The 13,336-nt window shown below is 46.3% G+C and overlaps 1 protein-coding gene across 4 annotated transcripts in view; it reads right to left on the minus strand.

Annotated features, from left to right (window-relative positions):
* Window positions 1–590: 590 nt before the first annotated feature.
* The window catches only part of GTF2IRD1 (GTF2I repeat domain containing 1), a 244,094-nt gene continuing 231,348 nt past the window's right edge, over window positions 591–13,336 (minus strand). For all 4 annotated transcript variants that reach the window (XM_043964256.1, XM_043964257.1, XM_043964255.1 and 1 more), the window contains 4 exons: window positions 12,487–12,679; window positions 4,252–4,289; window positions 3,615–3,751; window positions 591–815 (listed from right to left, as the gene is read on the minus strand). In XM_043964256.1, the coding sequence (XP_043820191.1) occupies window positions 747–815; window positions 3,615–3,751; window positions 4,252–4,289; window positions 12,487–12,679 (437 nt within the window). In that variant the 3' untranslated portion in view covers window positions 591–746. The remainder of the gene's footprint in view (window positions 816–3,614; window positions 3,752–4,251; window positions 4,290–12,486; window positions 12,680–13,336) is intronic.

Here is a 13,336-nt window from a genome sequence, read left to right on the forward strand (position 1 = left end):
TCACTTAACCCCTCAGTTTTACCATCTGTAACATGAGGGTTGGATGTGGTTTCTAAGTTCTCTAAATTGATGACTCTCCTGAACTGCCTTTGGACCCTCCTTTGGTGCTTCCGTCTTGATTCTAATGTGAGCTTCTTGAGACCAGGCACTGTCTTTGCTTCTGTGTTTGTATACCCAGTGCTTGGTCCATAGTAAATACTTAATAAATGCTTTTCATTCATTCATTCACTCTCATTTAAATTCGTGTGGCCCCTAAGAAAGTGACTTAACTTGTCCTCTCTGAACTGAAGGAATTGGGCTCCATTGCCTCTAGATTCTTCTGGCTCTAAAGCTTGGTCCCCTGAAGGGTCACTTCTATAGCAAGAGCCTAGAGCAGGCTCTACAACCCAATAGAATTCACTAAGCATCTACCAAGAGCTGACTCTGGGTGAGGCAGCATGCTGGGCCCGAGCGGGGCAGGAAGCCGACCAGGCCCAACTCAAGGGGTTGGTCACCACCAGCTTCTCGATGGCGCCCATCCTGGGAGGGCTCTGTTCTTATGGAAACTCTGACCTTCCCGTCCCCTCAAATAACAGGAAGACACTGAGAAGCAAGGCAACACTTTCTTTTTATTTAAAAAGGCAGGAATATAGTGTAAAAATCATTGGAAAAACTAAAAGGCATCGATACATATCCGGATATACACTTTTTACATAAATTACACGTATTTATTCTTTCTGTCTGAGGTTCTGAGTCAGCGTTGAGGTCTAGTAGTTAATGGGTCCTGGAATGTGCACGTTCAGACCACCGTAGTCCAGCATGTACATTGGCCACTGCTGAAGGGCAGGAGATGGGAGAGACAGAGAGACAGAGACAGAGAGAGGAGACAGAGACACAGACAAGAGAGTGATGGAGAGACAGAGGAGAAAGGCAGAGAGAGAGAGACAGAGACAGAGAGAGAAAAGCAAAGAGAGAAGAGAGGAGACAGAGAGAGGAAAGAGACAGAAATAGAGAAAATGATAGCGAGAGACAAACAGGAGAAAGTCAGAAAGAGACAGAGAGAAGAGAAAGTGGAGAGAATAGAGAGAGGGAGATAGAAACAGAGATAGGGACAGGAAAGAAAGGGAAGAGAGAGAGAGACAAAGAGGAGAGGAGGGTGAGACAGAGACAGAGACAGAGAGAAGAGAGAGAGGGAGAGATAGAGACAGAGGAGAAAGAGGGAGAGAGACAGAGACAGAGACAGAGTAAGAGACCAGGAAAGGGAAGAGAAGGAGAAAAAGACAGAGACATTGCGGGAAAGGGAGAAACAGAGAAACAGAGAAAGGAGGGACATAGAGAGAGTGAAAGGAGAAGGAGGAAGAGAGACAGAGAAAGAGAGGGGGAGAGAGAGAAAGAGGAGAAAGAGACGGTAAAGAAGGAGGGAGGGAAGGGGAGAGAGAGAAGGGAAGGAGAAGAAAGGGAGAGAGACAGAGAATAAGAGAAAATGAGAGAACAAGAATTAGAGGAGAGACAGTGAGTGAGAGAAAGAGGAGGCAAAAATTTCACGTTAGCCTGTGAAGCGTCACCCAAGGACCTCCCCTGCTGCTAGTTGTCCCCTCTGCTTGGGGGGCCTCAGATATGACTCAAGCCTTTGGGGACAGAAAGGGAAGACCTGGCTGAAGAGGAGCCAGGCCATGGACACAGGAAACCTTGACTTAAAAACCAGCCAAAACATTCCTGGAAACCATGGTGATGCTAGACTTCCTCTCCCTGGAGGGATTCCTGTTCTGAGGACGTGGCAGGCCCCATACTCTCCATAGGCTGGTAGATCTTCTGGCCTATCTGCAAGGCCCTCTCAAAGGCACGACATCACTGAAATGGTGAAAGGAGGCCCAGGGGTACGAGTGGAAAGAGCTGCCTTTGGTGTCACCGGATACAGGTCATATCCTGCCTGCAACTGACCAGCGGTCATTCAATCTCCCTTGGCTTCAGGTCCCTCAGTTGTAAACTGAGGGGGTTGGATTAGGTGACCCTGAAGGTCTGCCCCTCTCCAAGTCTCTGATCCTATGGATGAAGAAATCCTAGAAACTTTTCTGAAACTATAAAAAAAACCTTCCCTATTTTGGTGCTTCTCAGGACTAATGACTTCCAAATTTAATTTTTAAAAAGCCAGAAGGCATTTCTGGGTGTAGGATTCCCACAAGGGGGAATGACATCCCCCTTTAGAATGTAAACTCCTTGGGGGCAGCTAGGTGGCGCAGTGGATAGAGCACCAGCCCTGGATTCAGGAGGACCTGAGTTCAAATCGGGCCTCAGACACTTAACACTAGCTGTGTGACCTTGGGGAAGTCACTTAACCCCAACTGCCTCACCAAAAAAATAATATAAACTCCTTGAGAGCAGGGGCTATTTGTCTGTCTGTCTGTTTGTACGTCTCAGCACATGGCCCCATGCCCATGACACCATAGTAGGTGCTTAATAAATGCTTGTTCATTAATAGTTGATCTTTGTTGGGGGTAGGAGTGGGGAACAACTGCCAAGCAACACTCCCACAATGCCCCCAAGGCATAGATGAACCAGTACCTCCCTTTCCTCTAGTTCACACACCTTTCTGCCAGTCTCTTGGAGGGAAGACAATCAACAGGGGAAGGGGTGGAGGACTTGGCAAACTGAATGGGGGTTAGCCGCCATTGTGTGACTTGGGGTGAATTATTTTCCCTCTCTGCGCCTCCCTTTTTATTCAGCTGTCTGCCCCAGAGGGTTATGAGTGGGATCAAACAGGATAATATTTGTGAAAAGTAAAAAGCAGTCTGGAAATGCATGGGGTTATCAATTAAAGATTGATTTTTGTCTGAGAAGGGAGAGGGGGAGATCGTAAGACCTATCCAAAAATTGTCAAGAAAATTGTCAGTGCAGTCCAGAGCTAGAACTCGGGTGGCATCCCTGGGGCTCTGTGTCAGGCTATCAGCATAGGAGAAGGAGAAGGAACAGGAATAGGAGCAGGAGTAGAATTTCCTTGGATCAGGAAAGGACTTCAAAGGCCGCCCAGTCCATTTCTCATTTTACAGATGAGGAAACTGGGGGCCCAGGGAGTTTAAGTGATTCGTTCAAGGCTATCTAGGTAATAAATGACAGAGGTGGAATTTGAACCCAGTTCTACTGACTCCAGAGTAAATGCTCTTTCCACTGCACCACACTACCACATGTGGGTTTTTGCGGGGAGTGGTCATGCTTTCTTCCCAACATCCCCACCTCTCGTGGTATTCCACCAGCTTTCCTAGGATGAAGCAGCCCATCTCCCCCACCTATTCCTGGGTGGTCATTCCCAGGGTCCTGGCACCATGGTGTCCCTCTCCTGGAGCCCATCTTCCCTCCTGACTCCGGAGGGGACAAAGGCTGGATTCTCTTGGGGCTGGGATGTCCCCAGTCCTCTTGGGATTGCACTGAACCAACGGGACCAATTCTATCCCTTCTTAACTGTTTTTACCCAGGTCAATGAACTCCTAGTCAGGGCCTTGTTCTTCATGGGTGAGTCTAAGCTCAAGCCGCAGACGCCCTGGGTTACAAGAAGCTTGCCCTTGGCTGTGGGAAGGCCTCTCTACCTCCCCCGGGACAAAGCAAAAGGAAGATCAGGCTGAGAATTGCAAGGGCTTTACCACAAGTGAAATCTGATTGGTCGAGGCCGTGGACTCCAGATTAGATGAGGAAGAGGAAGAGGATGAGGAGGAAGAAGAGACAGAATTCCCTTCCGAGACTCGCTTCCGCTTTCGTTTGGGGACGCCGTTGTCTTTCACTGGGCACACAAAAGACAAGCACGGAATGTTTGAGCTGGAAAGGACTTTAGAGACCTCCTAGTCCAGTCCCCTCCCTTCAGAGAAACCCAGCATCAGCTTATGGTGCTTGCTGTGTAACCCAAGGCAGGTTGAGCAACCTCTCTGGGCCTCCATCTTCTCATTTGTAAAATGAGGAGCCTGGAGACCTTTCAGGTCTATTCCAACTCTCAGTGTATGATCCCATGAACACCCAGAGAAAGGAAGGGAGTTCCCCAGGATCATGTCACTCAGGTGGGATTTGAATCCAGGACTTCCGATTCTTATATCAAGGCACCAGAAATGGGCTCTGCTATGGGCATGTTGGACAATGGGGAGAACTGAGGCTTCCCTCAGAACCCTCTTGACTCTCATGTTGGAGATTTCTTTGAAAGGGGTTGAGGTCATCCAGTCCACACTGTGCTGACCCCAACCGGGTCCCATGAAATGACCAAGGCAGGTCATTTTTCACCAACCAACTCACCTGGCTGCTTGGCTTCTCCACATATTTCAGCAAAAGGTCTACAGAGCAAAAAACAAAAAAACACTTGGGTTAGAAATCTAGGTCCCCTCCCCTCTTGCCTCATTTCTGCCCTGATCCTGGACATCAGGGCAGAGTTAGGAGTTAGGATGGTGAGATGTCTCCCTTGTGATCAAACTAAAGACAGTTTGGTTGCTCCGGGAAATTCGATGGTGGGGATAAGCACGGCCCCATGGGGGAAAGACAGAAGCCCTGGGATACTACTGTGAGATTGCCTCTGGAGAGGAGGGCTGGAGTCAGCTTCCCGATATATTATTCTTATCTAGGTGCTAAGCTGGGTTACTTCTATACTAGAAGAAGACCCCAAATGCCATCAGCACCCTCTGATGTGGTCCCTGATGAGCAGTCACACAGTCCATCTAAAGATTGTTCGCTAACAGAAACCCCATGCCCTTCCTGAGACAGCTCATCACACTTGCCGATAGATCTAAATGTAAGCAAGTTGTTGTTATTATTTTCTGTTCCCTGACATCAGCTTAAATTTGCCTCTCTGCCCTGTCTCCCCATTGCCCTTGAGGGCCAAGTAGAAATCAAGCCAAATCCCTCTTAACCATCAAAGTCCTTCAAACCCCAGAAGGCAGTGCTGATGTCCCCCCGGGAGCCTTCTCCTCTGCAGGCCAGACATCTCCAGTTCCTCCACCAGATCCTTGTCCAGCATTGTCTCTAGGTCTTTAATTATTTAGTAGCTATCAGGTCATTTTCCAGCCTTGGCAGTCGGGATATGGGGGAAGGGACTCTCCATCTATATGCCGCCAACCTGTCCCTCTGCCAACACAACCAAAGAATTGGGGTCAGTAAGCTATAGGGGCCAAAAAAATAAAATTAAAATAAACAGATGCCTGAAGGGAGTTTAGAATAAATCCTTGAATGATTTAGCAGGCTGCTGAGGGGATTGGGGATGGTGGAGGCCTAGCCCTGATCTGGGAAGCTAACGATATCAGAGATGGCTGGTGGGACCCCCATCCTTCCACCTTCTCCTTTACTGGGAGCCCCAGTCACAGACAGGCCCATGAGCTAGAAGGATCAGAAGGTCCTGCTGAGATACAGAAATAGAACTGCAGGGGAGGGTGGGAGGAGATCAATGGGTGGTTCAGTGTTTTTAAATTGCTCTGTTCAAAACTGTTCAGGGGGATTGGTTTTTTTTCAGGGGCAGACTGGTTGGGGGGGATGGTTATACTAGTTGTCCATGAATCTGATGAAATATGGCTAATTTCAGAGAAGCATAGGAAGACTTATATGAACTGACACAGGCTGAAATAAACAGAACCAGGAAGACACTGGACACAACGTTGCTACCAGTGTAAATGTGCGGCTGATCAATGTACAGATGTTATCTCAGAAGAGAAGAGAAAATCAAGCTACCTTCCCACTTTGTAGAGGTGGGGGATTATGGATGTGCAACATAGCATAAGCTACCAGACTTAGTTGGTGTGTTGGTGTAGTTAGGCTCAACTTCTCTCTCTCTCTCTTTTTTTTTCCTTCCGTTAAGAGGGAATGGTTGGATGGGCAGGGGAGGGTGGGTTATATCTGGAAATTAAGCCGATGTTAACAAAAAGATATCATTCACAATTTAAAATTAAAATTTTAAGAGGGCAAAGCAGGATGTGGAATTTAAAATTAAATTTTAGAAAGGGGCAAAGCAGGATACAACATTTGAAATTAAATTTTAAAAAGAGGGCAAAGTAGGACATGGATAATAAGCCAGTTTATGGAACAGAAAATTTGGCTAAAGAAAGTCCTTTCAAGGTAAATGAAGCTCTCATGGGAAAGGAGGGGGCAGACAAAAAAGGCAGAGGAAGCATACAGTTGCAGCAATAGCCACAGATGCTACAGGAATGAAAGTATACTTTTTCCAGACAAAGGGAAAAATCTCCATTTGAGAGACAGGGAGAGGGAGAAAGGAAGAGAGAGAGAAAGGGAGAGAGGGAGAGAGCGAGAGTGAGAAACAGGAAAAGGAGAGACATAAAGGGAGAGAGTGAGAGAGAGAGAGAGAGAGAGAGAGAGAGAGAGAGAGAGAGAGAGAGGGAGGGAGGGGAAAGGGAGAGACATAAAGGGAGTGAGAGAGAGAAAGGGAGAGAGAAAGAAAGGGCAAGAGAGGGAGAGAGGAAGAGAAAGAGAAAAGGAGAGAGGGAGAGAAAGAAAGGGGGAGGGGAGAGAGCAAGAGAGAGAGAGAGAGAGAGAGAGAGAGAGAAAGGGAGTAAGAGGGCAAGAGAGGGAGAAGAAAGCAGTCACAAGCTTGGGAGCTGGAGCCCTGTTCTGACCAACCATTCAGGTAAACAAACAGAATATTTCTGGGAGAGGCTGGGCTCTAGACCTAACTAGTGAAGTGGGGGCAGGGAGGGTTGGATGTTCCTTACTCCTGTGGGAAGAGGCAGGTAAATATTCTAGTGAATGGGTTCCTGGACTTGGACTCAGGAAGACCAAAGTTCAAATCCTTACTAGCCATATGACTGTGGGCAAGTCACTGAACCTCAGCCTCAGTTTCTTCATTTGTAAAATAATTTCCTTATTGGTAAAATGGAGAAAACTCTTAGCTTTTAATAATAGTTGACATTTGGGGCAGCTAGGTGGCATAGTGGATAGAGCACCGGCCCTGGAGTCAGGAGGACCTGAGTTCAAATCTGGCCTCAGACACTTAACACTTACTAGCTGTTTGACCCTGGGCAAGTCACTTAACACCAATTGCCTGGCCAAAAAAAAAAAAAAGTTGACATTTTTATGGCACTTCAAATTTGTGAAGCACTTTACAATTCTAATCTCCTTTGAATTCTCACCACAACCCTGTGAAGGAGGTACCAGAGATGGTCTCCTTTTGCTGATAAGGAAACTGAAATTCTGTGGTTCAGAGACAGTATTCAGATTCTGGTTCTTCTTGACTCCAGGCCCAGTTCTCTTTTCACTGTATTAGCAGAGTCAAAGGTAGCTGGTAGAGGCTGGTTTTTTCAAAAAAATATCTGGTAGCTCTAGCTAAAGCCAATATTTCTTGAGAAGATTATTGGAAGGCAAATTGTATTTAGGGCAAAATTAATAGGTAGAATTCAAAGTCAGCAGGGTACCATATTGTGGCTAGGTGTTCTATTTCTTTTAAACTTTTTTTTCTTTTCTTTTTTGGGGCAATGAGGGTTAAGTGACTTGCCCAGGATCACACAGCTAGTAAGTGTCAAATGTCTGAGGTCAAATTTGAACTTAGGTCCTCCTGAATCCAGGGCCTGTGCTTTATCCACTGCGCCACCTAGCTGCTCCTCTATTTCTTTTAAATTTTGTTACTGGTATTTATATTATCCATCTCATACAGAATGCTCTTAACTAAACCTTGTTGCTATTTTAACAAAGAGATCCCCCCCCACCTTTTTTTTTTTTAAATAGAAAACCAAAGCAATGCTGGGTGGATCATATGCTCAGCTCTCTTATAACTGGGTAATACCACAGAACTTTCAGAGCTGACAGCTGATAGATAGCTCGCTGAAATCCTAGGACTCAAGCGTTCAATCAGGGAACCACACCTCACAGCTGCAGATAGCTACCGACCCCACCCAGAAGCAACAGAACTTCTCCCATAATAAAAATAAGGGGCCCTGCTGTTCTAAGTGGCTTCTTTCCAGGTTTGCCAAGGAGTTCTTATAATGTGGCATCTATCAGATGGCCCAATTCTACATTCACACCATGAGTTTCTCTGCTTTTCTACGGTTCAATGGCTTAGGCACTGACCCAGGTGACTGGGGTCTTGTTTTCTGTGTCCCAGGGAGAATATGGATCCTTAATTGGGGTCCTACTGGCCTGTGGGTGGTAGGAAGGACCTTAATCATGATGCTGATCTGGGCTAGTCACGTGGCCAGGGTGAGAGCTGCTAACGCTCCTCAAAAGTCTGCATTTTGGGGTTAGGATACCCTAAAGAAAGCGACTGCAATAATACCTCTCAGTCATTTATTTTTAGGGTAACCCAGCCCATGTGGCCTAGGCTACCCTAACAAGCAACCAATGATCACTCGGTGGCAACTATGCAATAGCAAACATGATATGTCTAAAGAAGTAGCAAGGCTCGGGGGTCTTGTCTAGTTTTGGTGATAGAAACTTCAGAGTAGAAAAATAGACATTTTAGCCAGGGTGGGACTTTTTTTGTTTGTTTGTTTATTTTTTTATTTTTTTTTTTTTGTGGGGCAATGAGGCTTAAGTGACTTGCCCAGGGTCACACAGCTAGTAAGTGTCAAGTGTCTGAGGCTGGATTTGAACTCAGGTCCTCCTGAATACAAGGCCAGTGTTTTATCCACTGTGCCACCTAGCTGCCCCCAGGGTGGGACTTTTATCTAACAGTCAACCCTCAATAGGAATTACCCTTTGGAGCTATGTGACAGTTGGCTTAGGCTTACAACTAACTGCACCTGAAAGTGTGGAGGGAAGAGGGAAAGAAAATACACTCACAGAGGTTTAGAAATCCACCTTCCTTACAGTTTTCTAAACGTGTTAACCTGATTCACTGGGTTGCTATGAGCAGAACATGAGAAATTGCTTTTCAGAAGTTACAAATATTATGGAAATATGTTGTTCTTCAATTTAAAAAGTGGGCATCCCTCTCTTCTTTTCCCTTTGCCCCTTTTGGGGTCAATCATCAGAGAGACGGGGGCAGCTAGGTGGTGCAGTGGATAGAGCACCGGCCCTGGAGTCAGGAGGACCTGAGTTCAAATCCAGCCTCAGACACTTAACACTTACTAGCTGAGTGACCTTGGGCAAGTCGCTTAACCCCAATTGCCTCACCAAAAAAAAAAAAAAAATCATCAAGGAGACGAATAATCAACAAGACTTTGACTAAAAAGTAAAAATCCAGGTTCTATCCTGAGCACAGTAAGTTGCTCATGAATTTGCCAACATACACATTATACGTGAGCGAATATGTGTCATAAAAAGCGTAGCCCCGGATAATGATCTTCTGGCACCAGCCCTGAACAACAAGGATTCTGATCTTTTTGTGATGCCTTCCCTTACATCCCAAAGGGTGGAGGAACACTCTTCCCACTCCTTGCCATCTTCACGGGCTGAAATCTTCCCCATTCTTCAAGGTGCCCCTGAAGTGCCCCCTCCAGACTCTAAAAGGGGTGTCTCAGAACTTTGGACCTCCTATCTCCTCTCTGCCCCTTTGCTGCCCTTGGACAAATCAGCCACACCCCCGGCCTCACATCCCTTATCTGTGCGGTTTGGACTGGATAGCTTTTGAAGCCTCCTGCACCTTGAGATCTATGATCTTTTCCTAGAAACTTCGGTTTTCTTTTGGATCACCATTATTTATGCATCTTATCCCTCCTGCTGGACTGTCAGCTCCTTGAGGGTAGGGATTGTTTGCTTCATCTACGTATCCCATCCCGTCCCATCTCCAAAGTGGTGATTCTGCAGCCTGGCAAATAGCAGGCATTCATTACATGTTTACTAAATTACGTTGAAAACGATGACCCTTGAGATCCGATAGCATCTTCATTAAATAAAGATGCAGCTGTATTCACTAGAGTCTATTGGGATCTCACTGCCATTTGGGGGGAACCATTTCATAATTAAAAGGAGTTCCTATTTAACCTAAAAACCTGGTTAAACAGAAGCCCTGGTTTACCTCAAGCTTTGGAAAGACTGAAGAAGTGGAAGCCGATGGGTCCAAGTTGAAAAATTGTTGGGAACCCCTGGGTGATGTGGACCCCATGACACCCGAGGTCCTTGGCCTTGGTGGGTGGGGGCTCCCTTTGGGCATCTGGGGAAGCCAAGGCATCCCTTTGCAGACTCGTGTTTTTTAATACTTTATTTTTTTTTTAAAGTGAGGCAATTGGGGTTAAGTGACTTGCCCAGGCTCACACAGCTAGTAAATGTCAAGTGTCTGAGGCTGGATTTGAACTCAGGTCCTCCTGAATCCAGGGCCAGTGCTCTATATACTGTGCCACCTAGCTGCCCCAGACTCGTGTTTTTTAAATGCATAAAGTACACAAGATTATGAAGAGTAATCAATTACACTGAAACACACCAAAAGATATTAAAAAAAAAAAGTTCATGGACCACCCCCTTTCTAAGTGAGAGCCCCCACATTACACCCGGGTTCCATTTCTGCCCTCCTCAGCACATTCTTTTCTCACGTAGTGCCTACTGGGGTCTCAGGACTGTGCCCATCAGATACTGAACATCTGTAAAGATTTGTTATTATCTCTAGGTACTAGGCCTTCTCTGAGGAGATGAGCAACTCACCCACAAGGCCCATGTTGGGCCTACCTGCCTTACTTCTCAATCTCCTCCAAACTTCTAAAAATTCAGGCTCATGCTAGGGCTGAACCCAATCTTCTCTGGTATCTGGAGCCAGACAAAATACCTACAAATTGCTGGGGACCCACATTCTGAAATCTCCTGGAAATATACACCTTAACAGCTTCCACAGCCACAGGGAAATCTTTCTGCTTCCCTTTCTCCTATCTGTATTCTCTCCTTTTTCCATTCACAAAATTAACAACCCCCTCACAAATTCCCAAGGTCCAATTTTCGAGTCTTTCTTACCCGATGATCTAAACCCAGTCTCTCCTCCAAGTTTTAGCCCCATATTGCCAATTTGCATGACTGACGTTTCAAACTAGACATTTTGGAGACCTCTTACACTCAACATGTCTAAAGCTGAATCTGTGATCTTTTGCCCTAAAACCTCCCCTTTCCAAAGTTCTTCATTTCTGTTGAAGACACCACCATCGTTGCTGTGTTGGCATGAGCTTTACTCTTAACTCTTTCACACCTCACACTTCCAGCCTGGAGCCAAAGCTTACTGTCTCTACCTTCACATCCCTCACGCCACACCCTTCTCTGCACTTTGTTCAAGACCTTCTCACCTTTCACCTAAATTATTTCAACAGCCTTCTAATTGGCCTTCCAGCCTCAAGTCTCTCACCGGTCCAGTCTATCTGATTCTTTGCTTGGGCAAACGTAATTTTTCTTAAGGGTGAATATGGCCATGTGACTCCCTTCCTCACTCAACTCCTTCTTTGGGCCCCTTGGATAAAATATAAACTTCTCTGTTTAACTTTTCAAGCCCTTCTCAACCTAGCCCCAAACTGCCGCTCTGGCCTCATCCGTCGAACACTCCTTGCTCTCCTGCACTCTGTGAGCCAGCAAAACCATCCTTCTCACTGTTTGTCACCGGAGACCCTCCACCTTCCATCCCATACCTGGGGTGCCCTCCTTTACCTCCATCTCAGAGTCCCTCTCTTCCTCTAAGATTCAGTTCTAAGACCATTAGATGCATAAAGCTTCTTTTCAGTTCTCCTCCCCCCACAAACTACCCTGCATTTAGTTACTCTGTGTGTGTGTGTGTGTGTGTGTGTAGTTGCTTCATATTTGACATCTCCCCAACCAGGATCTAAGTGCCTTGTGAGTAGGGATCATTCTATTCTTTGTACTTGTGTCCCTGGCGCCTAACAGAGTGTCTGGCACACAGTAGGTATTTCATAAATACTTGGGGGTTTGATAGGGAAGAGGGCTCAGGATAAAGCCCCAGGTCCCCCGACTCCAGAGGTCCAGGGTTTTTCCATTGTACTCCCCTCCCTCTCCAGTCCTAAGGTAGAGTAGTAGTTGAGAAATGAAGAGATAATTTAATTCACTAAAATCTCAGAGCAGGTGCTAACCAGCATAGGTGGAAAGTTTCCTCACATGGGAGTTCCCTTTAAGCAAAGAAGTTTCAGGACTTTGTAAAAACCACAACAAAAGTACTTTGCCAGAGGGATGGGGGTAGGGGGCGGTGGTCCCGGCCCATTATGACTGAAGGGTGCAGGCTGAGCCCATATCACTCCATCAAAAAGATGATTTAGGGGGCGGCTAGGTGGCGCAGTGGATAAGGCACCAGCCCTGGATTCAGGAGGACCTGAGTTCAAATCCAGCCCCAGACACTTGACACTTACTGGCTGTGTGCCCTTGGGCAAGTCACTTAACCCTCATTGCCCCTCAAAATAAAAATTAAAATTAAAAAAAATTTTAAAATTTAAAAAAAGATGATTTAAGGGAGAGCGAAGGAAGTTACAAAGGAGAGGTCAAGGCAAAGCCTGGGAGAGATTAGTGAAGACAATAATCATCCATTTTATGATTTATGAAAATGACATGCAAATAAGCCACGTGTCAAACCAAATCCAGGAGCCCCTTCCCCTCCTCCTAAGGTCCTCCAGGGTCGCTTACTGCAGCTGACTGAGGATGACCATTCGCACGTGTTCCCGGGCCTTCAGGATCTTCTCAAGCCGGTGGATGTCGTAGGTATTGGGGTTCCTAAAAGGGATGTCGTCTGGCAGGCCTGTGACCTCCACCGCATCAGGGTTGTCCCGGATCAGCTTGTAAGGGACCAACACGGGGCGATTCAGGCCCAGGGCCTCACCTGTAGGGGCAAAGGGCATTCTGAGGTCAAGGAAGGATGGCCCCTGGTTAGGACAGACACATTTCTCCCTACCTTGGGGAACTGTGTGCCTTAGTAAACATTTTTTAAAAATCTAATTTATATTTTACATTACCTTTATTTCTGAATATATTCCTGACCTCTCTCTCTTCTTTAGTGACTCATCTCTTATAACAAAAGATTTGAAAAGAAATGGGGAATGGGGATGGGGAACCCATTACTTTAACTCTTTCTGCTGAAATTACAAGTAACAGCCCAGATCCAAGTCTCCAGCTCTATGCAGGAAACTTCCACTTGGGTCTCCCACAATGCAAAGCAGAGTTCTTCATCTCTGCCCCAAATCCTGCTGCTCCTTCTGACTTCCTTGTTTTTGGTTATGGCATCATCATTCACCCCATCTCCCTGTTAGCACCTTGGGGTTATAATTGGCTTTTCCCTCCCCCTCACCTCTCACACCTACTACATCTCTCAGTTGCCAACTCCTGGTATCATCTCTTTAACATCTCTCACTTTGGTCCCCTCCTCTCTGTTGTCACTACCACCACCCTAGATCAGGCCTCATTTCCAATCCTTTAGCCCAGAGGTGTCCAACTCACCACCAGAACCAGATTAAAATAGAATTGGGAAATGTTAAAAAAA

The sequence above is a fragment of the Dromiciops gliroides genome, chromosome 4 (genome assembly GCF_019393635.1).
Source record: "Dromiciops gliroides isolate mDroGli1 chromosome 4, mDroGli1.pri, whole genome shotgun sequence".
NCBI classification, from domain to species: Eukaryota; Metazoa; Chordata; class Mammalia; order Microbiotheria; family Microbiotheriidae; genus Dromiciops; species Dromiciops gliroides.